This window comes from Pseudorasbora parva, chromosome 5, assembly GCF_024679245.1.
Source record: "Pseudorasbora parva isolate DD20220531a chromosome 5, ASM2467924v1, whole genome shotgun sequence".
NCBI lineage: Eukaryota > Metazoa > Chordata > Actinopteri > Cypriniformes > Gobionidae > Pseudorasbora > Pseudorasbora parva.
Window position 1 is genome coordinate 2,683,610 of NC_090176.1, and position 27,982 is coordinate 2,711,591.

Sequence of the window (27,982 nt, forward strand, 5' to 3'; positions counted from 1 at the left end):
TAAACATCAGTGTGATATTGACACATCGACTCACACACACACACACACCCAGAGGAAAATTTTACTGCTCAAAGCTTGCTTTTCTATAGCTCAGGAGACAAATTTGAGATTCTCATCTAAGCCTTATTTTAATCTCTATTTTGTCTAAAATGTTTCTCATATATTTCTCCTAAAATTCACTAGGAGCAATAGGTGAGACAGAATAATCAGAGGGAGTCATACCTGAGACTAAAAGGAGATGCCTTGCTAATCTCAATTCTGTGTTTTTAATGACTCCTTTATTTCTCCTTTGAAAAAGAAAATGAGCAATACTGGAGCTACTATGGAGCAATATCCGAGTCTCTCGCTCACTCTCCCTCTCATGCACACAAACACACACGCACGCACATGAATTACTTATTCAATCATATGACCTTTTCCTCCTACCAGACTAGATTCACCATTCTAAACAACACAGCTCATCCACTTCAGAACATCTTGATGGACCAAAGAAACAACGGACGGGAATGCTACTCTCTCTTCACTGCAGGACAGACAGAAGATCTATCCACAACCATCAGGCTTTAAAAATCTATAGCAAATGGCAGATTAGCTGATGTAATAAAGAAATAAAGAAATTTGAATCTGAATCTTTATTTAAATCAAAATAACATTAACAAATTTAAAGACATTTTAAAGACAGCAAAAACGGTTTAAACATGGTCATTACAAAATATGAACTAAAGTGCTTTTTTTTGTAAAATTATATTTTTAAAACAGTAACAATTTTAACAATGTTATGAGCAGTGGCAGGCCAGGTTTACAACAATTTACAACAATAAACTTGAGTCTCTGACGCCAACATACATCATTTGAAAACAAGGACTTTTTGTGAACATTGTCATTTCAACAAATGTCTCTGTGTGCCCCATCCGATAGTTACAGTGTTGTGGCCCTGATGCGGCATTTGTTTATGAAGGCTTTTTTGACCTTACTTTTTTCAACTGGTGTCCAACCAGCCTGTGTACTACAGCGCATGACGTAAGCTGCAAGAATAAAAGAAAGCACAAATTACAGATTGCATTTAGTAACCGCAGTTACCAAAACAGTTTTAACAACTTTTTTCATCCTGATACGACAAAATTCACATTGTAATATCTCTATGGATCACACATAAGGAAATGCAGCAAAACTGTGAGGACAGTGAAACAATCATAACATTTAACGTAGCTATGTGATATATGGGTATCCAACACCTCTTATTGGGTTCCCACACATTTTTTACCTATGAATTTTCACAACTTTTTCCACAAATTGTTAACAACCACATGAGCAACATACTTACTTAGAATTGCATTGACTTTGAACTTATCCAGGACTCTCTTCCCATCTGGCACCTTTCCGTGTTTCCCAAATGCCACAGCATTCTGGCACTCCTCTGCAGTAAAGAATTCATCAAAAAGAAGATGGAACAAGCGAAGGCAGTCCTTCTTTGCGGTTGCATGGATTGCAGCCAGGTGAGTCGAGGACAAGAAGAGGCCACTTCCTGGATATAGCTCCTGCTGCCGAGATCTGCCTTTTGGAGCCCAAACACCAGCCTGAGGTTGGATCTGTTCCACTTTGTCCAGAAAACTTCTGAATACCTCGAGGTGCTCACCACCTGTGACACAAAAGATGTATATTACCTTACAGGGACACAGCAGCATTCATAAAGTAAAAAAACAAAAACAAAAGACAAGTTTTTAAAAAGTCCAAAAGATTTCATGATTGGATAAGAGTTTTACCAAATTGTTTAAAGCTTTTAAGATTTAGCTTAAGCATCAAATAACTCCCAATGTCCAAAGTAAGACAATGTAGTAGAACTTTAACAGGGCTCGACATTAACGCTTGTCCGCTTGTCCGGGACAAGTGGATTTTTTGATGGGACAAGTGAAAGAGAATTTTACTTGCCCGACGGACAAGAGACTGATTAAAACGCCAATAACTAACGAATTATCAAAATGCAAGAATGATTCTGCATTAATTTAGTGTAAGTGGTGATTGATAGTGGATATGGATAATATATAATGTAATGAACTGACGGTAACAGCACGCTGTTGACGCTCGCGCATCTCAAGGAGAAATCAAAACAAATGAGTGCCGCTCAAACAGAGAAATTGCGGTAAACATTCAAAATGTGAAATTTTTACATTTAACATATGATTAGGGCTGGGATAAACGATTATTTTTTAAACGATTAATCTAGCGATTATTTTTCCGATGCATTGATTAATCTAACGATTAATTTTTCTTGTCCGATTCGGTTACGATTCGATTCGATTACCGATTATCTCCCCATTAATTGCCTAATAGCAATTTATACATGTTGATTTAATTATCTGAATGAAAAAACGAATTCCTTAACATTGCAATATATGTTTATTGCTCTTAAAATTCCAAAGTAAGACTATACAAGAGCAATGCATTCAATAAAACCTTGAAAACATAAAGTAGGCTACACACACACACACACACACACACACACACACACACACACACACACACACAAATAAATAAGTATTAACCTACAACAAAGAAACATATTATACGATTTTTCTATGTATGCAACTCAGCCTACAGGCTATGCCCATCGATTAAATATCAACAAGTTGGTTAATCAAATCCGGGGACACACTGCAAGCGTGAGCGTCTCGGCTGCGTGGCGTGTCCGTTTTTGTTTCGGCTCACATGTTTGACACGAATACATATTATTAAATTACATTTTCATGTTTGAAAGTCTGTAGGTTTACATAAATAGGCCTAATTGTAATAATAAAAAACGTCAATTATCGATTTTGAAATATTGCAACTGTCAATACAGAACGAAATATTCTGTAGCCTATTTTGCCGTCAATACCATAGATATGTGGCTACTCCCGACGTTTTCTTTGCTGTATCAGTAGGCTATTTATGTTTAACATTAGGAATAGGGCTTCCCTCCGCATCAATAGCAGCAGCAGCGCCGCGTCAGACACGCTTCTAGTGTGCAAAGGCAGAGAAAACGCCACGCAGCCCCGTGGCTGATCCGCAACAGAAACGCCACGCGCATCCGCGGCATATGACAGTGAAAAAAGTTACATGTAGAGTGCATTATGGGCGCCAATACTCCGTTTAAAACCGGAATAGTCCTGGGATGAAACTGCTCACTTAGAGGATGGATACCCTCGGTCACATCAGCGCGATTAGACATTGAACATTTTTAAATTTAAAACAGCTTATTATGTAGGTAACGTAGCCAATGTGTCCGATGCTTTCACTTGATGCAAACGTTTGTTTTTGTGATTAAAATACATCAAATATTACCAAAACATCTGTCTTCCTGTGTGCAGAAATTTGTTTATGTAGCCGTGACAACAAAACGCGTGCGCGCATGCCTGTGATGCTCCGTGCGCACCGCGCGCCAACCCCATAGACTGTGGCCAACCCGCAAGCCTTGCACTTCTGAAAGTCTGAGGAGCCACTCGTGTTGCTACCATAGATATACATAATAAATAATATACTTAATTACATAATATACTTTATTATGTACATCTATGGTTGCTACTACTCTCCGGCGCCGCCATCTTTATTTTGAGTCTGACGAATCGACGCGCATATTTTGCGTCGACGTATTTTTTGCGTCGACGTCATCGATGACGTCGACGCGTTGTCCCAGCCCTACATATGATACAGTTAAACAACATCACACAACCAAATGTGCTGTTTTCCTGAATACCATCACTACTGAAAATGACACTGATTTCATGACAGTTCCATAAACAATTAATTAACATTTAGTCACTTACATTGTTTTGTTCTATTTCAGCAGCGAAAATATTCCAAACAAAGATTCCAAGCAACAAAGTTCCAAACAGCAGAACCATAATGTGTCTCACAGCAACAGTGTTACTGAATGATTCAGTGTTTGAATGAATCGGTTGAATCAAAGATTCAATGAGCTATTCATAAACGACTGCCACATTCTTGAATGAATCAGTCGTTTGAATGAATCGTTTAAATGAATGACTCAATGACTCACTCATTAAGACTCACCTGCTGCCACCTACTGGTGGTTTAGTTTCAAATACTTTTCAAAATTTGTTTTGTTTATTAAAAAATACAAATCTCAAAACATTATTTAATGCAGTTGTAATTTTTCAGTGTAAATTATTTAATTTGATTGGTAACAGCCCTATAGTGTCTTATTTTAATTTAATGTATAGATCAAATTTAAGAATATAATATAAAACCTGAAGCATAGCCTATACAGGGTATATGCAGGGATCCTGAAGTTAATTTCAATACCTTTTTAAGACTTTTTAAAGACCGTCTCAAAATATTTTAAGACCTCATCGCACTTCAAGTTCTAATCGGCAACAAACCTTTAATAAACAGTTGTAGTCGAATGTAGACTTAAAATCTCTATCGTGGGCCAATTTTGTATCGTTTATATTGCTTATCTATTTTACAACATATGGAGGGCGACAACATTACCTAACTGCGCATTTCACAAAATACATGACGTCACCCTTAGACAGCGCTTGCCAGGGATGGAAATTAACTTTTTTCAAAGTCTACCACTCAATGTTTTTACCAGCCACTTTTTTACTTTTAACAAATTAATACTACAAGCTCTACAATACTTTTACAACAGCTCTACAACAGTTTATTTAATCTCAAGTCTCAATGAAATACTGACTTTTTCACGATGATTTGTGGTCTTTTATGGCTTCCAGTTTTATGGTTTTTAGTCCCAAGAATGAAACTATTCGTTTTGGCATCTTTGAAGCGTGTTGACAACATACTGAGCAGAACATTGTCAGTAGGGATGCACCGAAATCAAAATTCTTGGCCGAAACCAAAAAAGAAGAAACCAAAGCCGAAAACCGAAAGAAAAAAAAATTCAAACTAGAATGTTTAACTCGACCTCACTCATGTGTACATTAAATAATAATGTACAGGCCTACTGGCCTGCAGAAAGGTACAGAAATTGAATAAAGTAATCAAATGTAAAATAACTGCATATTTAATTGTTTAAATGAAAGATTAATCCTTATTAAACTTACAAAAGCTATTCAATCAAGAGCATTGATTAATGTCAAACTAAACATAAGGACATCACTCAGGCAGCAGTAAAGGCTACTGCGCCTTTAAGACCTGAGGCAGGGATATGCTCGTCTTTCTCGACTGTGCATACTATACACAGGGTATCTGCAGGTTTCACCAAGTCAAATTTAAGACTTTTCAATACCTTTTTAAGACCATTATGAATAAAATTTAAGACCTATATCACGCAATAAAAAAACATGCATAGGAAATGCAGAATCCCTCAATTAGGCTATATATATATATATAAATTGACAAAAATTAGTTTTTATTTTGTGGTGGTCACTTCCATAGATTTGCAAACATTTTTATTTTTTTAAATAATTAGGATGCAACATTAACCATATTATTATGTTAGATGCACAATAGTCACACGGCAAAAAAACTGACAAAATGCATGAATCTTGTTTTGTTATTATCAAAAAAGGCTGGTCCAGTAGTGCACTATCTATCTTTAATAACACAAACGCTTGGGGTGGGAACCAACATCTTAAAAGTAAACCACTGCAATAATTGCTTAATATAAGTAAAACGTTTTCAAGTGATTACGTAATCAAGTAATCGGTCAGTAATAAAATGTATACTTATAAACAAATGACAATAGGACAAATAAATACAACATAAAGAAGCATATCTACAAAGAGGAACACCCACCGTTTTTAGAAATAGGGTTTATTCAACTTAGACATTTAGATATGTGGGCAAATGCATTTATCTCAGTGCATGCATTGTTTTAGTTTGGCAGGGTCGCCGCTAGCTTAGCTTAAAATGCATTTCCCCACAAATCTAAATGTAGCAAAGTACCAAAGTTGAATAAGCCATATTTCTAAAAGCCCTGTTGGAGTGTTCCTTTAAGTGTAAGTGCTGTTTCCCCGTTTGTTTTGTTGTTAAGCTATATTAGTTTGCTTTCAATTTGAGAGCTTACTAATGCGCAGATCCAATGCTTACTGACACGTCCCAAACTTTTTAACTCAAATCAGGATATAGACATATGCATAATGTGTATATTTGATCGTTCAAGAGTAACCTTAGAGTAATGAGCCAAGAAATAACACATTCAATACACTCGCGCGAGCGCTGACAGGCAGCAAACACAAGCAGCCTGACATCGGAGTTCGGAGTTTACATCACTGTTATTAACTCTTTTAGTTCAATCGGGTATATTATACTTTTATTTGGTCATTAAGCAAGATGGTAAGAAAGATTCGCCTTCGCGTTCACGATCGCGGAACTGCAAGGACCGTCAGACTCAGCTGAATAATAAAATCCGTTTTATGCGTCTGTGGGGTACGATCAGAAAGAGGCTCGTGCCAATAACACGAAAGCTGATTTGCTGCAATACACGTGGCATGCTTGTCTAATTTGTAGTTGTAATAGAGCGAACAATAGTTGGTCTAGCGAAAGAAAGAACTACAAACACCACAGAACAAACACACGTACGTGCGCGCGTGCTGCGGGAGGCGAGAGCATTTCAATAAGGTAGCGTTACATGGACGTAGGAAAATTAAGACCTGTTAAACATTATTTAAGACCTAGAACCCAGTGCTTCCGCGAAATTAAGACTTTTTAAGGCCTTATATTTTGATTTTGAAATTTAATACTTTTAAGAGTTTTTAAGACTCCGCGGGGACCCTGTATACAGTCCTCTTAAGGCATATTCAGACTATGTCTGCTAGGATACTCATCAAGATCGACATGTTGACATACTTCTTGTGTGAGTTTGTCTGTTTAAGTGCAAGACTTGAAAGAGAACTCAATATTTGCGCGCTGTGAGACGAGCGCGCGCTCTCGGATGATGCACAGCGTCAGATCTTCTCTCAGCGCGCGCGAGTCTCACAGCGCAGAAAATGACTGGTCATATGCGCACATACGGCAGCACTCGCATCCATTGAACATAGTTTACAAAGAGGTGAAACAACTCGGTAGGTGAAGCGAGTTTACCCGCCACAACTCAAAATCAGCCGCATTTGGCTGGTGGCGGTGCTAATGTCCATCCCTGGCGCGCGCTCCGAGCCGATCTCAGACTGAGCGCCCCATTGTTTTTTAATACTTATGGGGATGAAAATAAATATATTCATTAGGGCTGCAACGATTCATCGAGTAACTCGAGTTAATCGAATCAAAAAAATCCTCGAGGCAAAATCATCTGCCTCGACGCTTCGCTTAGTCCATTTAACTACACACAGATATTGCAGAAAGACATTTTTTGTGTAAGGACTCGGAGTATGAGCGGATTGCGGTTATATCCGCGGTTCAGGTGCATAAACATCCCAAACATTGCAGGTGGATGAGAGAAATCGTTAATATGTTGATTTTAATAAAGACGCGGAACTCTCATATCACGCTAAAACGCAATGAATGCGTGTCGTTCTTTAACTTTCGTTTTCAGCTCATGTCGAGATCCAAAGACCGCAATGTGTGAGAGAGAGAGAGAGCGGGCGAGCATCAGCACTGGTAATATCATTTAATATCGCTGTTTTTAAATGAAGACAACTGTGTGTTGAGCTTCAGGATGCGACGCTGAACATTTAAGTTTCATTTGCGGCAGTTCACGCGTCAGCTGAGGAGATACGAGCAACTCCAAACACATGAACGCGATGGAGTTTGCAGCTTTGCACATGGATCACCGTCATTGTGATGTGTGTGAAATCTTTAATGAGACTTTATATATCCTACTTGATAATATCTTCGAAATGCACCATTAGATGTTCTCAATACTAGGCGCAACAAATATCAGAACAAGCTGTAACGCGCGCGTGTGTGTGATGAGCAGCGCTCGTGCTTTCAGAGCTCAGAGCTGCGTGCTTTCATTGATTTGTGTAATTTAAATATCACACTTTAATCATATTTATAGCTACTAACTTAAAACAAGCTGTGTTACAATGATGAATGATTAGCTCAAAAGATCAGCATGTGAGATGTACTTTAACTGAATTAAACATATCTCGCGTTTGATCACGTTCTAGCGGTTATTCCTCCGTGTGATGTATAGGTTGTCGACCCTGGTTTATGTAAATGTAATTTTGCCAAAATATATATATTTTTTTTTGTTTAGCAACCTACTTCAGTGTAGCTAATATGTGACGATAGCATCGCGCTTAACACGGAGGATTTGAAGTTGTGACCACCTGGTGCGGGTGGATGGTTTGATTCTAACAGCTGATTCGATGACGATAGAGCTGATCCGCACATCTCTTGCTCCAAGTTAACCTGTCCAATACATTTTGCTTCAGTAAAGGAGTAAATAAGACAGTAAATGCTTATGTCATGCCTGAGCTGAAGCTGATACATGAAAGTTAAGTTGCACAACATAAATACAATGTTTAGTTATTTATATTATTTATAGAATATTTATAGAATATTAGAATATTTATATTATATAGAATTTATAGAATATTTATATTATTTATATTGGCATTATTGTTATTTATATTACTACTATTTAGATTTATTGGTTGTAGGTTTAGTTTTAGATTGAACTATGTTTACCTTTTTAAAGTAATTTGAAATAGATTTTTATTTAATATAATATGGCAATTGTATGCATTAAAATTGTTTAGTTTCACAGTTATTAATGTATGCAATTTCAGCAATAAAACTTAATTTTTCTAAAAAGAAGACCAATTAGATGTTAATTTTAAGATACGCGTCTTAGTGTCTCTTATTGCTCTTTAATAAAGAAAAAGTAATTATTATCCGATTAATCGATCGATTAAGTGGTAGATTAATCGATTACAAAAAGAATCGATAGCTGCAGCCCTAATATTCATAAATACTTTTTGGAGTCAAACTCTTTTGACAAAGCTTGAACAAAATACTTTCAAAATTTAAGACTTTATAAAGCCGTGATAAGACTTTTTAATACTTTATATGGGTCTTAATTTTCCCAAAATTGATTTATCACCTTTTAAGACTTTTCAAGACCCCGCGGATACCCTGCTATATTTAATAAGATTAGGGGGAAAATGCCCTTTATAAAAGGTAAAAATATCACATATGCAGATTTTAAATATGTCAAAGCTGATTGAACACTGGTGAGAATATTGCTTAAGAATAAGTTATATTTACAACACACACACCCACACACAAATCAAACTTTTCCCGGACAAGCAAATATTTTACTCGGACAAGTGAAAGACCGATTTACTTGTCCGAAGGACAAGCACATGAACATGCTTAATGTCGAGCCCTGTTTAAACATATACAAATATAAAAACATAATTACAATTTTATGTTGCACAATTTAATACACTAGATTATTACCCACGTTTTTTTTTTTTACACTTCTTCTTAACTTTAACTCTTCTGAATAGATATTAGGTGTGTTAGAAAAACTTTGAGAGAAAAAAAGAAGTGTTAAAAGAATAAGTAATTGCAACAGAGAGACAAAACATACTTACTTATACCACACAGCACATCATGCAGTTTGGCCTTTTCCTCCACTAATTTTTCCACCTCTGTCTTGCATGCTTCGCATGGCTTCCATGATCTGTCTTCTGCTGACTCAGGCGAAATGAAACATGGTTCTCCATATTCTGGAATTGGATCACGCTCGATGATTAAAGCATCTGCAGATGAGCTTGAAGTCTCATGTTCAGAGGTGCTTGTCTGGCTCTGGTCCCCAAGAACAGCAGGTTTTTGATGTGTATTAGGACTGTACAACATTTTGAGGAAGCTTTCTTTGGCTGTAGGAGCTGGTGGCTGTCTTCGCTGATCCAAATCTGCCAAAACAGGCTGCTGTTGTGTTTGGTCTGAAGGTGTGGGTAGTGCTGTGTGAGGCTGGTGATGCTTTGAATACTGCGAAAGGCTGGAATTGTGTGGAATTGGAGACAGAGTAGTTCGATAGAGCGACTGGAATGGTGAATGCTGGTAATGTTGTTGCATATTTGTTGATGACTGGGAAACTGGAAGTTGGTACTGTGGCCAGGCAGTTGCATGCTGGTGCTGTGGCTGGACAGGTAGAAATGACTCTGTAGGTGGAGGCTGGTACACTGGCCAGGTTGTTGGAGGCTGAATGACATTTTGGTCCACAGTATTTAGGTGATCCTGTGCAGAGGTGGACTGGCCTGCTTGAGGTAGGAATGGAAGGTTGTAGAATCTTTGAGCAGCTGCATCTCTTTTTTTCATGCCCTTCTTTGTCGTCTTCTTGGTATCCACCGTTTTGTCAGCTGTTCCAGTGAAGTCTACTGTAGCTTTGTAGAACTTATTGTCAGACCATCTTGCAAGTACTTCTTCTCCTGGTGTCAGATCTCTAAAGCAAGCGATGGGTTTATCATCTTTGTTTAGTATATCACAGAGATTAAAAATCTTTGCTGTGTATCCATCTTCAAAGGTCAAAAATACAAAAAGTCCTGAAAATTAACACAAAGAAAACAAAAAGGAGATTGTGAGTAAATCAGTGCAGGCTAAAAATCAGTCTTACTTAAACATGCTACTATATCTTTATTGTCTTATTTCTAACCCTCTTAGCAAAGCAACAAAATTACCTCTTCACTTTAGCGTTCAACTAGGATTAACGGTAACGCTTTAGATTACGGCCCGGAAAGTACTGCATAATTAAAGTGAATTTACAGCATAACTTTCGGTAATTATAGTGTAACTATAAAGTAAGTATATGGGAACAATATGTAATACTGGGGGAATAAAGGGGTAACTATCAGGAAAATTTACAAATTATTTATACTGTAAGTATTTTTCATTAAGGGGTAATTATCCATGTAGTAGGGTAAGTATGAATGTGCGGGCTGTAAATTAAAGTGGCTCTTGTTCTCCTCTTGTTTCGTGTAGTTATGGGGTAAGTATGAATGTGCTGGCTGTAAATTAAAGTGGCTCTTGTTCTCCTCTTGTTTCGTGTAGTTATGGGGTAAGTATGAATGTGCGGGCTGTAAATTAAAGTGGCTCTTGTTCTCCTCTTGTTTCGTGTAGTTATGGGGTAAGTATGAATGTGCTGGCTGTAAATTAAAGTGGCTCTTGTTCTCCTCTTGTTTCATGTAGTTACGGGGTAAGTACAATAAAAACACAAATACAATCTGATATCACTCGGAAACCTTTATTTAAAAAATGAAAAATAACAAATAAAAACTTTTTTTTTAAAAACAGATTAAAAAAAAACAAACACACTCATTTCTCTTGCTTGGCTTCATCCTCCTCTTGTTCCTCTTCTTTTTCGTCCTTGCCACAGATGAATCTTAAGAAGGATCCCACATGTCTAGCTAGTATTCTGTAACTGTTACACTGAAAATACAGTGCGCGCAGAAATATCCTCACCGTTTACTCGTCTTTTACCCTCATGCCATCCGAGATGTATACGACTTTATTTCCTCAGATGAACACAGAATAATAAATAATCTCTGCTAATTAAAACTCATTTGGGTTTCTAAGAGTTAAGGCATCAAATAGCACATACAGCAATAACTACAGTACTCCATACGATCCCAAAGGATAAGAGTTAAATAACAAACGTACAAACAAATGTAAAAAATAACAAATGTAAAAAAAAATAACAATATATCGCATCCGACCAGCAGTTTTCTGCGTGTGCATTAGTTTTAATTAGCAGAGATTATTTATTATTCTGTGTTCATCTGAGGAAATAAAGTCGTATACATCTCGGATGGCATGAGGGTAAAAGACGAGTAAACGGTGAGGATATTTCTGCGCGCACTGTATTTTCAGTGTAACAGTTACAGAATACTAGCTAGACATGTGGGATCCTTCTTAAGATTCATCTGTGGCAAGGAAGAAAAAGAAGAGGAACAAGAGGAGGATGAAGCCAAGCAAGAGAAATGAGTGTGTTCTAAATCTGTTTTTAAAAAAAAGTTTTTATTTTTCATTTTTTAAATAAAGGTTTCTGAGTGATATCAGATTGTATTTGTGTTTTTATTGTACTTACCCCGTAACTACATGAAACAAGAGGAGAACAAGAGCCACTTTAATTTACAGCCCGCACATCCATACTTACCCCATAACTACACGGATAATTACCCCTTAATGAAAAATACTTACAGTATAAATAATTTGTAAATTTTCCTGATAGTTACTCCTTTATTCCCCCAATATTACATATTGTTCCCATATACTTACTTTATAGTTACACTATAATTACCGAAAGTTATGCTGTAAATTCACTTTAATTATGCAGTACTTTCTGGGCAACTCTTTGATTTATGCACTCTCTATTCTATTTTTTTCAATATTTTTAATCCCTTTCAATATTTAATTATCACACATCCCTTTCATTATTTAATTATCACACATTTTATTTGTTTATTTATTTATTTTACACATTGTCTATGAAGAGTATGCAGGAATACTTTTTTGTAAAGAACTTTGAGGTGCAATTCCTATACAAATTATTTTACCCCTTAAATTTTAAGATGATTCGCAAAATTCAGTCACTAAAATGTACAAATAAGTTTCACTCCTTTTTCATGACATTCCATAAAAAATTCCTGTAGGCTATATCCCGGCAAACACACAACGTTGGCACAACGTACACAACTTTCTAACAACGTTGACACAACATGGCCAAAAGGTTGCTATAACTACGTTGTGTGGTGAAGGTTGTTACAGCGTTGTCACAACGTTGACATTGATCCACCGTCCAGGGCCATTGCTTAAGGTTGTGCCAAGGTATCTGGACAACCACTGGACGACCTGTACTAGTCATCACTGCCCTGAAGCGCGAATCAGCCTTTTAAATTTCAACTGACAGTTGAGTTGAACCGTTTCATTCTTCAACAAGTACTGAAGTTAAAGGTCCCGTTCTTCGCGATTCCATCTTTCAAACTTTAGTTAGTGTGTAATGTTGCTGTTAGAGCATAAATAATACCTGTAAAATTATAAAGCTCAAAGTTCAATGTCAAGCGAGATATTTTATTTAACAGAAGTTCCCTTTCAAAGCCTACAGCGAACAGCCGGTTTGGACTACAGCCCTGCATTTCCTTCAGTAATGACGTCACTAGAACCGTTTGTTGACTAACCCTCCGCCCACAAGAACACGCAAAATAGGGAGCGTGGTCTTGTTGCTCTCCCACATGGAGAAGAGCCGCATTGAGCCCGTGCATCGCCCCGTTATGGTAAGGCGGGACCTTTCCGGGCAAAGTGCGCTATGCTGCTGTCCAATCACAACACAGGAAGCGCTGGCCCAATCAGAACTCGTTACGTGTTTCTGAAGGAGGGACTTCATAGAACAAGGAAATCATCAGGCCGTTTTTAGGACAGAGGAAACAGCGGTGTACAGATAAGTAAATTGTGTGAAAAATACTGTGTTTTTTTACACGCGAATAATGAACTCATGTTATGTTGCACACTGTAAACATAATCAAAGCTTCGAAAACACACGAAGAACGGGACCTTTAATAACTTGATACGCGGATACGTGAGTATTGCTTTTAATTTACCTCAGCTGATACGTAAATATTCAAACATACAATTTCCGTGTCTACGTGACAGTCATTTGTTCTTTCTGCAAACTACAAAAAAAAAAAAAAAAATGAACGGACAAATTATCTTATTATTCATGGAGTTGCGATTTTGTGTATTACAGTACCACCATAACGCTATTTTTAACGTTTAACGTTACCAGATTTACTCAGATCCTTACCGTTAAGAAAAGTGTTATACATCTTCTGGTCAGGTAAACAACAAATATTTTTTTTATTGTCTAACTTGCCTGGTTTCGGACTCATACCTGCCTACTGGTTTCTGGACTTGCATTTCTCCTTTGGATTTGTTGATGTTTCCTGGACTGATTCCAGTTACCGATCGCCCGGCTTTCGAATATGATTTTCTACCATCTACAAAACCTGCTTTTGCTCATTAAATGTTCTGATCTTTTCTTTTCTTTTTTTGTGTTTGATGTATTAAACTAAATATTAGTTTATTCTATTTTATTTATTTTTACAAAATGTATCTGTATGTATGTTCTATCGTCACATGCTGTTTTAATAAAGTTGAATTAGTTAACCTTGTATGTCATTTTTACTCTTCAAAAGTGTGTTGCAGGTGTTGATTATAATTAATTTACTGGTAGGCCCATAAATAATAGGATAAACAATATAGGCATATAAAAAGTATAATGTCTGATATTAAAAATGAACCACAAAATGGTTAATGGGGAATATCTATATCTAGCATTAAAAAAAATAGTTGTCAGAATGTCGTCTCGAAGTTGCTGAATGTCGTGCAACAACGTTGCTACAGCCCTGTTGCATCTTACAATTCTACGTTGTTACAATGTTGCGAGCACGTGGACATGCGACGTTGCCATAGTAGAAATGCAACGTGCCACAGACGTTGTGGCAACGTAAACGTGTTTGCTGGGTAATCAATATGTGTGCCTCAAGCTACCAATATACCGTATTAATAAAAATTCCAGTAATAAGAGACCAAATACTGACGAATATTTTGGTTAGTAAAGTGTCCAAAGTACGTTAAAAATAACCACTTAAACCAGTTTTAATACTTAACAAAATTAGCGAAGCCGTAGTATAGTAAAATAACTCAATTAACGTTACCATCTTGGTCATCTCTGGGGGAGCTGCGGTCTGGTTCATACAAACTCATCTTTTTCGGAGGGTTTCGCGCTCTTCTGGGCAGTTTTGTATTAGTTCCTTCTGCACTCATTCTGTAAAATAAACAAAAGTACAACACATTTCACGTAACGTTAATTATTGGGGTCTCACTGCACGAGATCAAATTTTTTCAATCATACACAATTTATGTAACTTCAAGAATGTATAGCTACAAAATACGACAAGTTTCTTCACAGAGTATCAGAACCCGCATACACTCGCCATTTAAAATGCCCAAATTTTAAGTTTAAAAAAAAAAAAAACATGTTGCTTACCTTCTTTTGAGTCCTGCAACTGTTTTTTCCTCCATTCCCGCTGCCTGCAACTCCATACGTTAACTAACTCGCGCCTTAACCTCGTTGATTCAGCAACGCCCCTCCACTGTGAATTAACCAATGACGATGCAGCATTTGTGACTGATGGCGCTCTCTTCTAATGCTGACGTTGGGGCTGCATCATCTATAAGGTTCAAGGTTCACAGTGTTTTTGCGCCAACTGAAGCTCAAAAAAGAAAACAAAGGTGGCGGTGCAGCATCTATAAGCGGTGAGTGGATACAGCGACTTTTTAATAATAGAATAAACTTACTTGTGTTTTATTTGTAATTTAAGGTTTTTGTGAGCTTTGTAAATGTACAACACATTATATTTTAGTACTTTATTTTTTTGTTTTTACATTAAAAAAAATCTAGTTTTATTTTTATTTCAGTTAACTGAAATAGTTCTTACACGCCCATTATTTCAGTGTCATATAATTTTGTTTTCATTTACTACAATAACCTTATGAAACCCTAATAATGAAATGGTTTGTAAAATAAGTGATTGTCACATGCCAAGAGTTTTCAATTGTGCATTCTGTACCAGCTAATAAATGTTACAACTGCGATAATTTTCATTATGATCATAATTTAGTCAACTTTATGTTAAACAATTTAATAGGAAAGGTTGGACGTGTGTATAATTATTCATTTAATGTAACCTTTTTCAGTCTGAATAAATTTAATATATTTCGTGCCCTTTATGAACTATCTGTACCTTTTTTTTCTGTCAACCACAGGTTATTTTCCCTGCAGCCCCCGACACCAGTCAATATTGCTCTTCCATAGAGGTTGCTGATACATTTGATAGTAGGGGGGGGGTAAGTGTAACACTATTTAACACTGTGTATTAGATTGCACTGTCTATACCACCATCCTCAAAGAAGAGCAGAATGGCGCAGAAATACAACTCACGCTGGAGGAGAAAGGTGAAGAGCCAGCAAAATACTTGCAAAAGATACAGAAGAAAGGTTGGGAAATTTACATTTTATTGTTTTTATATTGTCATCTGCAGTGATTGATTATAAGCATATTCACCCAAGTTCTGTATTTACGTACGATTTGAGGTGTTGGTACTTAACTTGCCACATGATATTTCCACTCCACTACATTTTAGGGAAAAATAATATTTTAATGTTTACTACACTACATTTATCTGATAACTACCGGTATAGTTTCCATTTGCTTTACAGATTACATTAAGCTTCAGAGTCAAAACAGCACATTTTTAGATTAATTTACATGAATGATTTAACTAATTCAGGTCAATAACAAATCTGCTTATTGGCCAGGACATAATCAACCAACCCATACATGTAAATATTATGTAATTTACTTACACTTTTGAAACTGAAGTACATTTACTGTGATATCATATACTTTAAAGCTACACTGTGTGATTCCCCCAGTTAGTGGTGAAAAGGTATATGACCATCCAGTGAATAATAGTTTCTGTTCCTCTCAATTCTAATTTCGTTTTAAAGGGATACTTCACCGCTTTTTCATATTAAACTATGTTATTCCCTTAACTAAAACGAGTTGATACATACCTCTCTCATCTGAGTGCGTGCACTTAATCTCTCTGACGCGCGGTGACGATCTAATAGCATTTAGCTTAGCCCACTAAGCCCAGTTCATTCACTATGGTACCAAACAGAGATCAAGTTAGAAGCGACCAAACACCTCCACGTTTTCCCTATTTAAATACAGTTACACCAATAGATGAACGATCAAGTATGATGACATAAAATAAAACATGGCGCTTTTCTAAGCGGATTAAAAAGGAGAACTATAATGTATGGCGGAATAGCACTTCTGAGAGTACTTCGACTCGGCGCAGTAAAAAGTCCTGCCTGAAACATCTCCCCCTCCCCCCTATTGACAGAAATGAGAGAGTGAGGGGAAGATGTTTCAGGCAGGACTTTTTACTGCGCAGAGTCGAAGTACTCTCAGAAGTGCTATTCCGCCATTCATTATAGTTCTCCTTTTTAATCCACTTAGAAAAGCGCCACGTTTTATTTTATGTCACCATACTAGGTCGTTCAACTATTCATGTAACTGTATTTAAATGGGGAAAACGTAGAGGTGTTTGGTCGCTTCTAACTTGATCTCTGTTTGGTACCATAGTGAATGAACTGGGCTTAGTGGGCTAAGCTAAATGCTATCAGATCGTCACCGCGCGTCAGAGAGATTAAGTGCACGCACTGAGACGAGAGAGGTGTGTATCAACTCGTTTTAGTTAAGGGAATAACATAGTTTAAAGGATCCGTTCTTCGCGTGTTTCGAAGCTTTGATTATGTTTACAGTGTGCAACATAACATGAGTTCATGTTTCGCGTGTAAAAAAACACAGTATTTTTCACACAATTTACTTATCTGTACACTAGGGCTGGGACAACGCGTCGACGTCATCGATGACGTCGACGCAAAAAATACGTCGACGCAAAATATGCGCGTCGATTCGTCAGACTCAAAATAAAGATGGCGGCGCCGGAGAGTAGTAGCAACCATAGATGTACATAATAAAGTATATTATGTAATTAAGTATATTATTTATTATGTATATCTATGGTAGCAACACGAGTGGCTCCTCAGACTTTCAGAAGTGCAAGGCTTGCGGGTTGGCCACAGTCTATGGGGTTGGCGCGCGGTGCGCACGGAGCATCACAGGCATGCGCGCACGCGTTTTGTTGTCACGGCTACATAAACAAATTTCTGCACACAGGAAGACAGATGTTTTGGTAATATTTGATGTATTTTAATCACAAAAACAAACGTTTGCATCAAGTGAAAGCATCGGACACATTGGCTACGTTACCTACATAATAAGCTGTTTTAAATTTAAAATGTTCAATGTCTAATCGCGCTGATGTGTCCGAGGGTATCCATCCTCTAAGTGAGCAGTTTCATCCCAGGATCTTCCGGTTTTAAACGGAATATTGGCGCCCGTAATGCACTCTACATGTAACTTTTTTCACTGTCATATGCCGCGGATGCGCGTGGCGTTTCTGTTGCGGATCAGCCACGGGGCTGCGTGGCGTTTTCTCTGCCTTTGCACACTAGAAGCGTGTCTGACGCGGCGCTGCTGCTGCTATTGATGCGGAGGGAAGCCCTATTCCTAATGTTAAACATAAATAGCCTACTGATACAGCAAAGAAAACGTCGGGAGTAGCCACATATCTATGGTATTGACGGCAAAATAGGCTACAGAATATTTCGTTCTGTATTGACAGTTGCAATATTTCAAAATCGATAATTGACGTTTTTTATTACAATTAGGCCTATTTATGTAAACCTACAGACTTTCAAACATGAAAATGTAATTTAATAATATGTATTCGTGTCAAAATGATATATAAACATCTTTTCCTAATCTATTTGGCCCGGAGGAGACGCTCCCAACACACGTGAAAAATAGGCGCTCTTCTATTTCCAGCATGCACGCGTTTTCCGCGCGTCACAGTCAGTGTGCAAACTCCAACCTGTTAACTTGTGAAACAAAAACGGACACGCCACGCAGCCGAGACGCTCACGCTTGCAGTGTGTCCCCGGATTTGATTAACCAACTTGTTGATATTTAATCGATGGGCATAGCCTGTAGGCTGAGTTGCATACATAGAAAAATCGTATAATATGTTTCTTTGTTGTAGGTTAATACTTATTTATTTGTGTGTGTGTGTGTGTGTGTGTGTGTGTGTGTGTGTGTGTGTGTGTGTGTGTGTGTGTGTGTGTGTGTGTGTGTGTGTGTGTGTGTGTAGCCTACTTTATGTTTTCAAGGTTTTATTGAATGCATTGCTCTTGTATAGTCTTACTTTGGAATTTTAAGAGCAATAAACATATATTGCAATGTTAAGGAATTCGTTTTTTTAATTCAGATAATTAAATCAACATGTATAAATTGCTATTAGGCAATTAATGGGGAGATAATCGGTAATCGAATCAAATCGTAACCGAATCGGGCAGGAAAAATTAATCGTTAGATTAATCGATGCATCGAAAAAATAATCGCTAGATTAATCGTTTAAAAAATAATCGTTTATCCCAGCCCTACTGTACACCGCTGTTTTCTCTGTCCTAAAAACGGCCTGATGATTTCCTTGTTCTATGAAGTCCCTCCTTCAGAAACACGTAACGAGTTCTGATTGGGCCAGCGCTTCCTGTGTTGTGATTGGACAGCAGCATAGCGCACTGTGCCCGGAAAGGTCCCGCCTCTTCCCATAATGGGGAGATGCAAGCGCTGAATGCGCGCTCTTCTCCACGTGGGAGAGCAACGAGACCACGCCCCCTATTTTGCGTGTTCTTGTGGGCGGAGGGTTAGTCAACAAACGGTTCTAGTGACGTCATCACAGCAGGAAGTGCAGCGGTGTAGTCCAAACCGGCCGTTCGCTGTAGGCTTTGAAAGGGAACTTCTGTTAAATAAAATATCTCGCTTGACATTGAACTTTGAGCTTTATAATTTTACAGGTATTATTTATGCTCTAACAGCAACATTACACACTAACTAAAGTTTGAAAGATGGAATCGCGAAGAACGGGACCTTTAATATGAAAAAGCGGTGAAGTATCCCTTTAACTCCTACGGTGGCCGATTTAGTCCAACATTAACATGGCAATCCCCCTCTTCAGATTCGACACGGTGCCATCGAGTGTTAAAACGCGAAAGGCGAAGCTTGAATTTACGGGTATGTCCCTCTTTGGCTAATGTACTTTCAAGATGGAGGGGCAACATGGCGACCGGCATTCGAACCCCTCACCCGCTTGTATTTTCAATGGCATATTATAAACTTACGAGAATACTTTATTACTTGAAAGAAGTAAATATACATTAATGAGCACATATATTTTTGAAAGAACTAAGTGTTTTTAGCTAAGAATAAACTAAAAAAGTTACACAGTGTAGCTTTAATACTTCTACTAAAATCTTTTTCATGTGGGTAACTAGCTTTTACCAAAGTCATATTTTAACAACTTTTTACTGAAGTGTGACTTTCAGGTAATTTATAAAAAAAAAAAAAAACATTTAGCTGCTATGTTCTTTACTCAGCTACATTTCATCAGCTCCATTTTATATAGCAATAAAATATTTGTTTGAAATGACAGTATGTTAAGATCACCTTTATATGTGGAATTAGCAAAATATTAAGAACATGTCTGACCGTAGTGTTCAACAGCACCACAAAGTACAGTTTTCAAAATGGCTATCCAAGTAAATAATCACCTCTTTTAAACAGATCCAATAAAATGTTAATATTATAATACCATGAGGGGAGAATTTATAGCAGGATTTCCTACAGTATATACTGCATTGTTGTAACCTAGGTATGCCTTATAAATTTGCATGCGAGTGTTAAATATGCTTAATGTATTATCATTCTCGGTTTTCTGCAGGACACACAAGGACAGGAAAATAAAGGTAAAACGTGCAAAAATGTAAAACAATTAACTCCATTTCCTTCAGTCTCCAAGATGGCATGTAGTTTATTTATTCTGCGGAAATCGCATTTTGCAAAGCTTTAAATTTTGATCGACTGGAGGGTTAATTCAAATAAATGTTAATGTGGCCAATAAAAACCTCACTTGGGTTGTCAAGGGTTTACTGACAGCTCAGGTGATTATTAAAACACTTTAATAGTCTAGTAATTAGTAATGTGTTTAGCATGAGTATAATGAAAAATAAACATGTTGAGACTAGTAAGCCATAAATTCACCAATCAAGTAAAAGCAAATTAATCAATTGATTTTTTTTTCTAAAAGCAACAAACTGGAGGTCAGATGATTGCAGCACCGAGCAAGTGACCAGATCTGCTAATTTGGAAGACTCTTCAAACACAAATGTGTGTAACATCCATTACGCCAACCATTCATCCCAGTGCTATGGACACACAAGTGAGATGCATCACTCTGGTCTTAATGTTGAATCAGAGCCTGAACAGCCTATTTACATGGATACATTTCCTGAGCACCTACCTGAATTTGTTGAAGAAGGGACTTTAGATGACAATGCGTTATTTGATGAAGACTTTTCAATTGATGATGACCTATCATTTGAAGACAGTTTTGAGCTTAACCAAGAAGAGGGAACAGAACTTGAAAGCTCTACAAACACTGTAGATCATCCACTGTACAGAAATGCACCAATTTCTGTTGCAGAGAGTCTTCTCCTCATAATGACTTTTGCAAACAGACACAAATTAACAGGAAAAGCTCTCAGTGATTTGCTTACATTAATATCTCTGCACTGCCCCTCTGATACACAGACTGAGTGTCTTAAAAATTTACACAAATTTAAACAGTTTTTTGATGATCCCTCCTCTCTGCTTTTGCACAAATATTGTAGCTCATGCTTCATGATTGTTGAGAGTACAGACACCCAGTGTAAAACCTGTGAAGCCAATGTGTTGATGGAGGGGTCAACCTCCTATTTCATTGAGGTTCCCATTGAAGCACAACTGAAGAGATTGTTTGCTCAGGAAGGTTTTGAAGAAAAACTTAAGTTCAGGTTTAATAGACATAAAAAGTGTCATGACAGTATTGAAGAAATATATGACGGAAAAACCTATCAGAAATTTACTACTTGCAATGGGCCTCTCAGTGATTCCAGAAACATTTCATTAATGTGGAACACAGACGGTATACCTATTTTTAAGTCTTCAAAGTTTTCTGTTTGGCCTTTTTATTGTGTCATAAACGAGTTAAATTTTGTTGAACGCACGAAACGAGAAAACATGATATTTGCAGGTGTTTGGTTTGGGGATTCAAAGCCGTCAATGTTGACATTCCTTGAACCACTGTGTGGCACTCTGAACAAAATTGAAAGAGAAGGAATTTCTCTTCAGTTTGCAGGAGCTCAAGAACCTTTCATATGCAAAGCCTTTACCATTGCAGGAACCTGCGATTTGCCTGCAAAAGCTTTGGTACTTAATACTGTTCAATTCAATGGACATTTTGGATGTCTAAAGTGTGAACAGCCAGGTCAAACAGTGAAGACTGGAGAGAGAGGTCATGTCCATGCCTTTCCTTTCCAGAAGACAGATCCAAAAGGCCCGCCTCGTACTCACAAGGGGTTTGTAGATTATGCTAAGATGGCCTATGATTCCAACAGTGTTGTTCATGGGGTGAAGGGACCTACGTTTCTCAGCAGACTAACAAGCTATGATTTGGTCTTGGGCACAGGTATAGACTACATGCATTCTGTACTACTGGGAGTAATGCGTCTATTGATGTTTTTGTGGTTTTCCACAGAGTTCTCTCGATGTGCATTCAGTATGGTCAGATCAATCAAAGAAGTTGACAAACGTCTGAAAGAAATAAGGCCACCATTTAGGATTCGATTCCCTCGTTCTGTGTCTTCTCACAGGATGTTCTTTAAAGCATCTGAGTATCGGTCCATTTTGCTGTTTTTCGGGCCAGTTGTATTCCGGGGCATTCTTGCAGGACTGTATTACAACCATTTCCTGCTCCTTAGTGAAGCAATCTTTATTCTTCTGATGGAGTCAATAACCCCTGCTCAAATAGATCATGCTGAGAAACTACTCTGGAATTTCTGTTCTCAAATGAGTGGACTCTATGGTGAGCGATACATGACAGCCAATTTGCACTTACTTGTCCATTTAGCTGATAGTGTGAGAGCTCTTGGACCTCTGTGGACACACTCTTGCTTTCACTTTGAAGACAAAAATGGGTACTTGCTCCGTCTTATACATGGAACCCAGAATATACCTGCCCAGATGGTAAATGCTGTAAAGACTATACAATCTCTCCCTAGCATCACACAAAACATAAAGCTGAACATAGTAACTACTGAGTTTTTGGCCAGAATGACAAATAGCAATAGTTATCAACCAAGTAATGTTGTCAATATTGTGGCCATGTTAGGGGCATCATTCAATAGATGTCTTGAAACTGATGATATTTTTCTTCTGGAACGGTTTCTTGGTCAGGCTTTACATAGTGATGTCGTCAAGGCATATAACAGAGCTCAAATAGGGAAAATAATTTACACTTCCCAGCAGTATGTCAAAACCAAAAGACGAAACAATTACACAGTGTTATTTTGTGATGGTGCGCAGATCAAATATGGACAGATTAAATTATTGTGTTCCTACAAAGAACCCAATGAAGGTCAGAATGAGATAAAACTTGCATTTTTGAATGAATTTGCAGTTGCAAGCATAAATCTTCTACAAGATACTTTGACAGGTGGAACGTGTTTCCATATTGTTAGCCTCCTGGAAGTTCCTGTGAGAAAGACAGTGGTAGGACTTGAAAGTATTTTGGGCAAGTTGATGTTCATTGATTTGTCCTCGATGCCTGGTATTGTGTTTGCTGCACATTTCCCTAACAAACTTGAAAGGGACTAAAGGTATTATAAAGTCAAAGATATGATTTTATTTTGAACAGAAGAGCCCATGATTTTTCCAGGTAGTTGAAAGTCCTTACTGAAAATGTAAAATATGTTGATGGACAAATAGTTTATACTGTGATGCCATCTCAACTGTTTTATATGGGAAAATCTATTGTCATACAAAAAGGTCACTTTGGGGCTAACATGAGAAGATGCATACATCTGAATATACAACATTAAATTTATTAATGATATGAGTTTTTGGCAGTTAAACTTTGATACATCTGAAATGTTGAAATTGTAATTTCTTTGCTCTCAAGTTACCAATAAATTACTGTTTTTATTTTACAATGTGTTTTGTGTGGTTAATACAATTATTTTACTGAATTACATGCAGTGAAATATTTCAAATCATTTATAGAAAATAATATAAAAGAAGAGGGTCTTTGCAGCCTAAAATAAAAGATTTACAAATAATTTATTCATACAGTAATACATTATATTTAAAAAATCATGTGGATTAAGATATCATATATATGAAACAACCAAGACAGTGATCGAAGTCTGAGAATTCAATGAGCACTTGTGGAAATCTCTTCCTTTGCTCTATCTGAGTTGAGCATGAGATGCATGAATTGAAGCTGGGATGAGAGTATATTGAGTTCATGGAGAGAACTCTCTGATTTCTCTGTCTGAGATCACAAAGAGACACAGAAGTTGAGAAACTCTGAGCATTATATTAGAGCTTGTTGAGATCTCTTCTGAAACTTAAAAGGAGACTAAATTGAGATTTAGTGCATCTTATTGCTCCAGAGAAAAGCCTGAGACACAGGAGAAATACACCTTTGTCTCAGTTTGGTGTCATATGGATCTCAAAGTTGTCTAGGAGAAATAAATGAAACATTTTGGAGATCTCTTTTCAGAATTTATTTTCCTCTGGGCACTTATGAAAAACTGAACCTATGAACCACATGGTGACTTTTCTAGCATTGGTATGTGTGGTGTGACAGGCAGTTGGCACTCGTGAACATTAATCACCGGCCCGCTCTCGCGGTCCCTCGCCCCGCTGCCAGTCACACCACAGTATGTAAACACACTAAAAAAATCAGGGCATGATTCGGGCATGCTAAGTGGTCGTAAAAAATTACTTCCACTTGTGCTCTTTGGTCAAAAAATGACCCCCACAGGAAATGAATGGGAAATCTGCAAAAACACAAAAATGTGCAGAATAACAATGCTGAAAAAAAAGTACACAGCAGTATAGGGATGACACTTTAAAACTTCAAGAGTGTGATATTTAATTATAATTTAAGCATCACATGTGAAAAGATGATTTATTCATCAATAATTAGCCTACTTAATACTATTTATCAGTACTACAACTACACAGTTTAGAACATCATCTATATACAATATTGATCATACATGTCACTTAAGACCAGCGCATACGCATTAAGTTAACCTAGAGATCGGTATGACGTCGCCATAACGATCCACCATGGGGTCTGTCCGACCCGGTTAGGGGCGAGAACACGTCGGCAAAATCTGCTTGCAGTTTTTTGAGGTCTATGAGCTGGGAGGGCGAGAGGTAATCTCCTCCCGGGACCAGGGCGTGAGATTGGGTCTTTTAAAGCGCCTCTGGTCCGAGATTCTCCTCTCCATTCACCACCATCGCCAGCATCACAGCTTCGACCTCAACCCATTTTTTAAAAAGATTGAGGTGATAAATTTAACGTGACCCATCCCTATCGGATCGAATTACCTCATAATTAAGATTGCCTACTCGTCGTGTGACCTCAAAAGGTCCTTGCCACTTGGCGAGTAATTTGGAACTAGAGGTGGGAAGTAATAGAAGGACTTTATCTCCCGGTGAAAATTGACGTAGCCTAGCCCCTCTGTTGTATATTTGTCTCTGTTTGTCTCGAGCCTGTAACAAATTCTCCATAGAGACCCGCCCCAGCGTGTGGAGTTTTGTTCTCAGGTCCAATACAAACTGAATTAGTTTTTTACTAGCAGGCGGTCCGTCCTCCCAAGCTTCTCTGATGACATCCAAAATTCCTCGAGGTTGGCGACCATAGAGAAGCTCGAAGGGGGAAAACCCTGTGGAGGCTTGGGGGACCTCACGGACAGCAAACAAGAGAGGTTCTAGCCATTTATCCCAATTTTTGGCGTCCTCATGAACAAACTTACGAATCATCGTTTTTAAAGTGCGATTAAATCTTTCGACCAGTCCATCTGTTTGTGGGTGATAGACGCTTGTACGAATAGATTTAAGGCCCAATAATTCATAAAATTCGCGGATCGTCCGTGACATGAACGCCGTGCCTTGATCGGTGAGAATCTCTTTTGGGTTCGAGAACAGCGCACTCGCAACACTTTTTGCCGAAATTTTGCGCAGTGGCACTGCCTCTGCGTGTCTTGGGTCACCGGATACAACATGTTCTTTAATAGAGTAAAATATGGAAAAGTACGTGGTTGAATAGGGCGAAGTAGATGCCTGTCGATGGCGCAGACCTGATTAAACGCATTTTTTAGCGTCTCATCCTGGGACTGTTCCAAGGGAAAGTCACTGGCATTTCCGGAGTGCTCTGTTCCCCCGGATCAGTGCCCAGTAGTCTTGGCTCGACCTCCCCAGCCTGAGCGACCGCCACCTTCCCACTCTCTTGTTTTCCCCAAGAGGCATCCCCACATAAACATCCCAATAATTTATTAAAATCTGGCCAATTGGTCCCCAAAATCAGTGGATGCCGGAGGTGTTGGTTAACTGCCACTTCAACTCAACTATGTTTTTGACCCCGGAATTGAATATCCATTGGCGCTAACGGATATTCCACCACCTCCCCGTGCACACTCACCTTAACCACAGCTTTGGCTTTGGTGGATAGAGGTCTGGTTACAACCTGAATCCACCAAAGCTTGATGAGTAGCCCCCTTGATACTCACAGGTATTTGGTACCAGCCTGATTGCCGCACGCCGACCCAGGTTTCCCCGCGGCCCTACTGGCTGGCAGTAGGCCTGTGTATTGGCACGGAGAGATTGCGGGCCAGGAAGCCGGCAGACCGGGATCCTGGACTCCTCCCCCTCCTCTCACTGACAGCTGGTACCCGGCGGAAGGTTCAGCCGAACCACCTGTTCTCCACCGTGGAGCCAGCCGGGGCGTCAAACCACTGCGCGACCTGGGTTGAGGGACAGGTTTAGAGAGAGAGAGAGAGAGAGAGGCCGATGGCAAGGGTTCGCCGACTCCTCGGCACGCCACCATTTCGTCCTCCGCCAGTTGGATGGCCTGGCCTAGCGACGTCGGGCAGTGGCACTGGACCCATTGAGTCATTGAGTCCATTTGTCTTCTTCGGCAAACGTGCCATGAACTCCTCCAGTGCCACACGGTCGATGATGTCCCCGACGTCACTCCCGTCGGCCATCAACCACTTACGGCATGAGTCCCGGAGCTGGTGCGTGAATATGAAGGGCCGACCGAACTCATCCAGGGTTAGGGCCTGGAACCACTACCGATGTTGTTCTGGGGTCCGGCTGACCCGCTGAAGGATGGCGCGCTTCAGATCGTAGTAGAGCAGGAGATTCTGGACTGGCAGTTGGTGGGCGGCTACCGCATTGGCCAGTCCGTCCGGGGCCATTCCCGGTACCTGGCCACCCGCTCAAACAGATCGATGAACGCCTCAGGGTCGTCATTGGGACCCATCTTGGCTAGCGGGACTGAGGCGGCCGAGTCGATGGAGTGTCTTTGGGGAACGGCCCGAATCTCCTGGTCCATCCAGCTCGCGGCCTTCATGCTGGGCCGTGAGGGAGGAACAGGAGAAATGTTTTGAAGGCCAAAAGGTCTTGATGGTGTTCTTGGTGAAGACCGGCGAGCGATTGTACAATGTACGATGTCCGCAAGTGGGGTCTTCGGCGGAGTTTGCTTGGCGGCGGTGATCTTCTCCCTTCCCAGGTTTCGGCACCAGTGTAATGAAGGTTTGTGATAGATTCAGGAAGGAAGAAGACAGGGGTCCGCTTTGACTGGGACTCGCTCTCTTTATTCAGACTTCACAAAAGTAAACAACAGACGCTCAAAGCGTGTCTCTCTATATCCTCAATATGGATCGCTCCTTTTCTCTTTCAACAGGTTCAGTTTCTCAGTTTCTCTTTCACAGCCAACAGATACTCGCGAAGTCCCAATCCAACTCTCTCTCTCAACTCTCTCCCGGCCGCGGCTTAAATGCGCTCTCTCCGTGCCAATCACTGCAATCAGAAACAGGTGTTCGTCATCTGTGCTTGACCTACTCACCTGCCGCTCCGCTCTGTGCTCTCTCTCCTGCTGCAGACCTCACAGAACCACACCCCTGGTTGTAGTCATTATCTATTGGAATCAGTAATAACATTTGCAGTATGGGAATACTTTGAGTATCCAAGACACGAATGCGGGAATGAACACATGACTATATCCACGGCTGCTCTGAGAGACCTTAATGAGCATTTCATCACTTTATTTAAAAGAATAATCATCAAATACACTGAAACTGAAAAATACACTGGGTTGTTTAGAATAGTTTGGCCTATCTTGAAGAAATAATGACTGAAATATATTACCATTGTACTATTCAATGTACAATAAAACAAAGTACTATCTACATATAAAGGGTACAGGAATGG

The 27,982-nt window shown here is 38.8% G+C and overlaps 1 protein-coding gene and 1 long non-coding RNA gene across 2 annotated transcripts; one reads left to right on the forward strand and one right to left on the reverse strand.

The window, feature by feature from the left end:
* Window positions 1-60: 60 nt before the first annotated feature.
* LOC137074943 (uncharacterized) lies at window positions 61-15,747 on the reverse strand. The gene is made up of 4 exons (XM_067443048.1): window positions 14,622-15,747; window positions 9,504-10,454; window positions 1,325-1,639; window positions 61-1,025 (listed from the first exon to the last, which is right to left on the reverse strand). The coding sequence occupies exons 1-4, from the start codon at window positions 14,728-14,730 to the stop codon at window positions 919-921; spliced, it is 1,482 nt and encodes a 493-aa protein (XP_067299149.1). The 5' UTR covers window positions 14,731-15,747; the 3' UTR covers window positions 61-918.
* Window positions 15,748-15,854: 107 nt separating this feature from the next.
* On the forward strand, window positions 15,855-23,590 carry LOC137074953 (uncharacterized). The gene is made up of 3 exons (XR_010904965.1): window positions 15,855-15,963; window positions 20,379-20,403; window positions 20,745-23,590. It is a non-coding gene; the product is annotated as an uncharacterized lncRNA (long non-coding RNA).
* Window positions 23,591-27,982: the final 4,392 nt, after the last annotated feature.

What these genes read in the sequence shown, in the direction of transcription:
- LOC137074943 (XM_067443048.1), bottom strand. Translation starts at nt 14,730, where the DNA reads ATGAGTGCAGAAGGAACTAATACAAAACTGCCCAGAAGAGCGCGAAAC. An exon ending in CCCCAGAGATGACCAAGATG is followed by an intron (nt 10,455 to 14,621) that starts GTAACGTTAATT and finishes GTTAATTTTCAG; the next exon opens with GACTTTTTGTATTTTTGACC. An exon ending in TGATGTGCTGTGTGGTATAA is followed by an intron (nt 1,640 to 9,503) that starts GTAAGTATGTTT and finishes TTTGTGTCACAG; the next exon opens with GTGGTGAGCACCTCGAGGTA.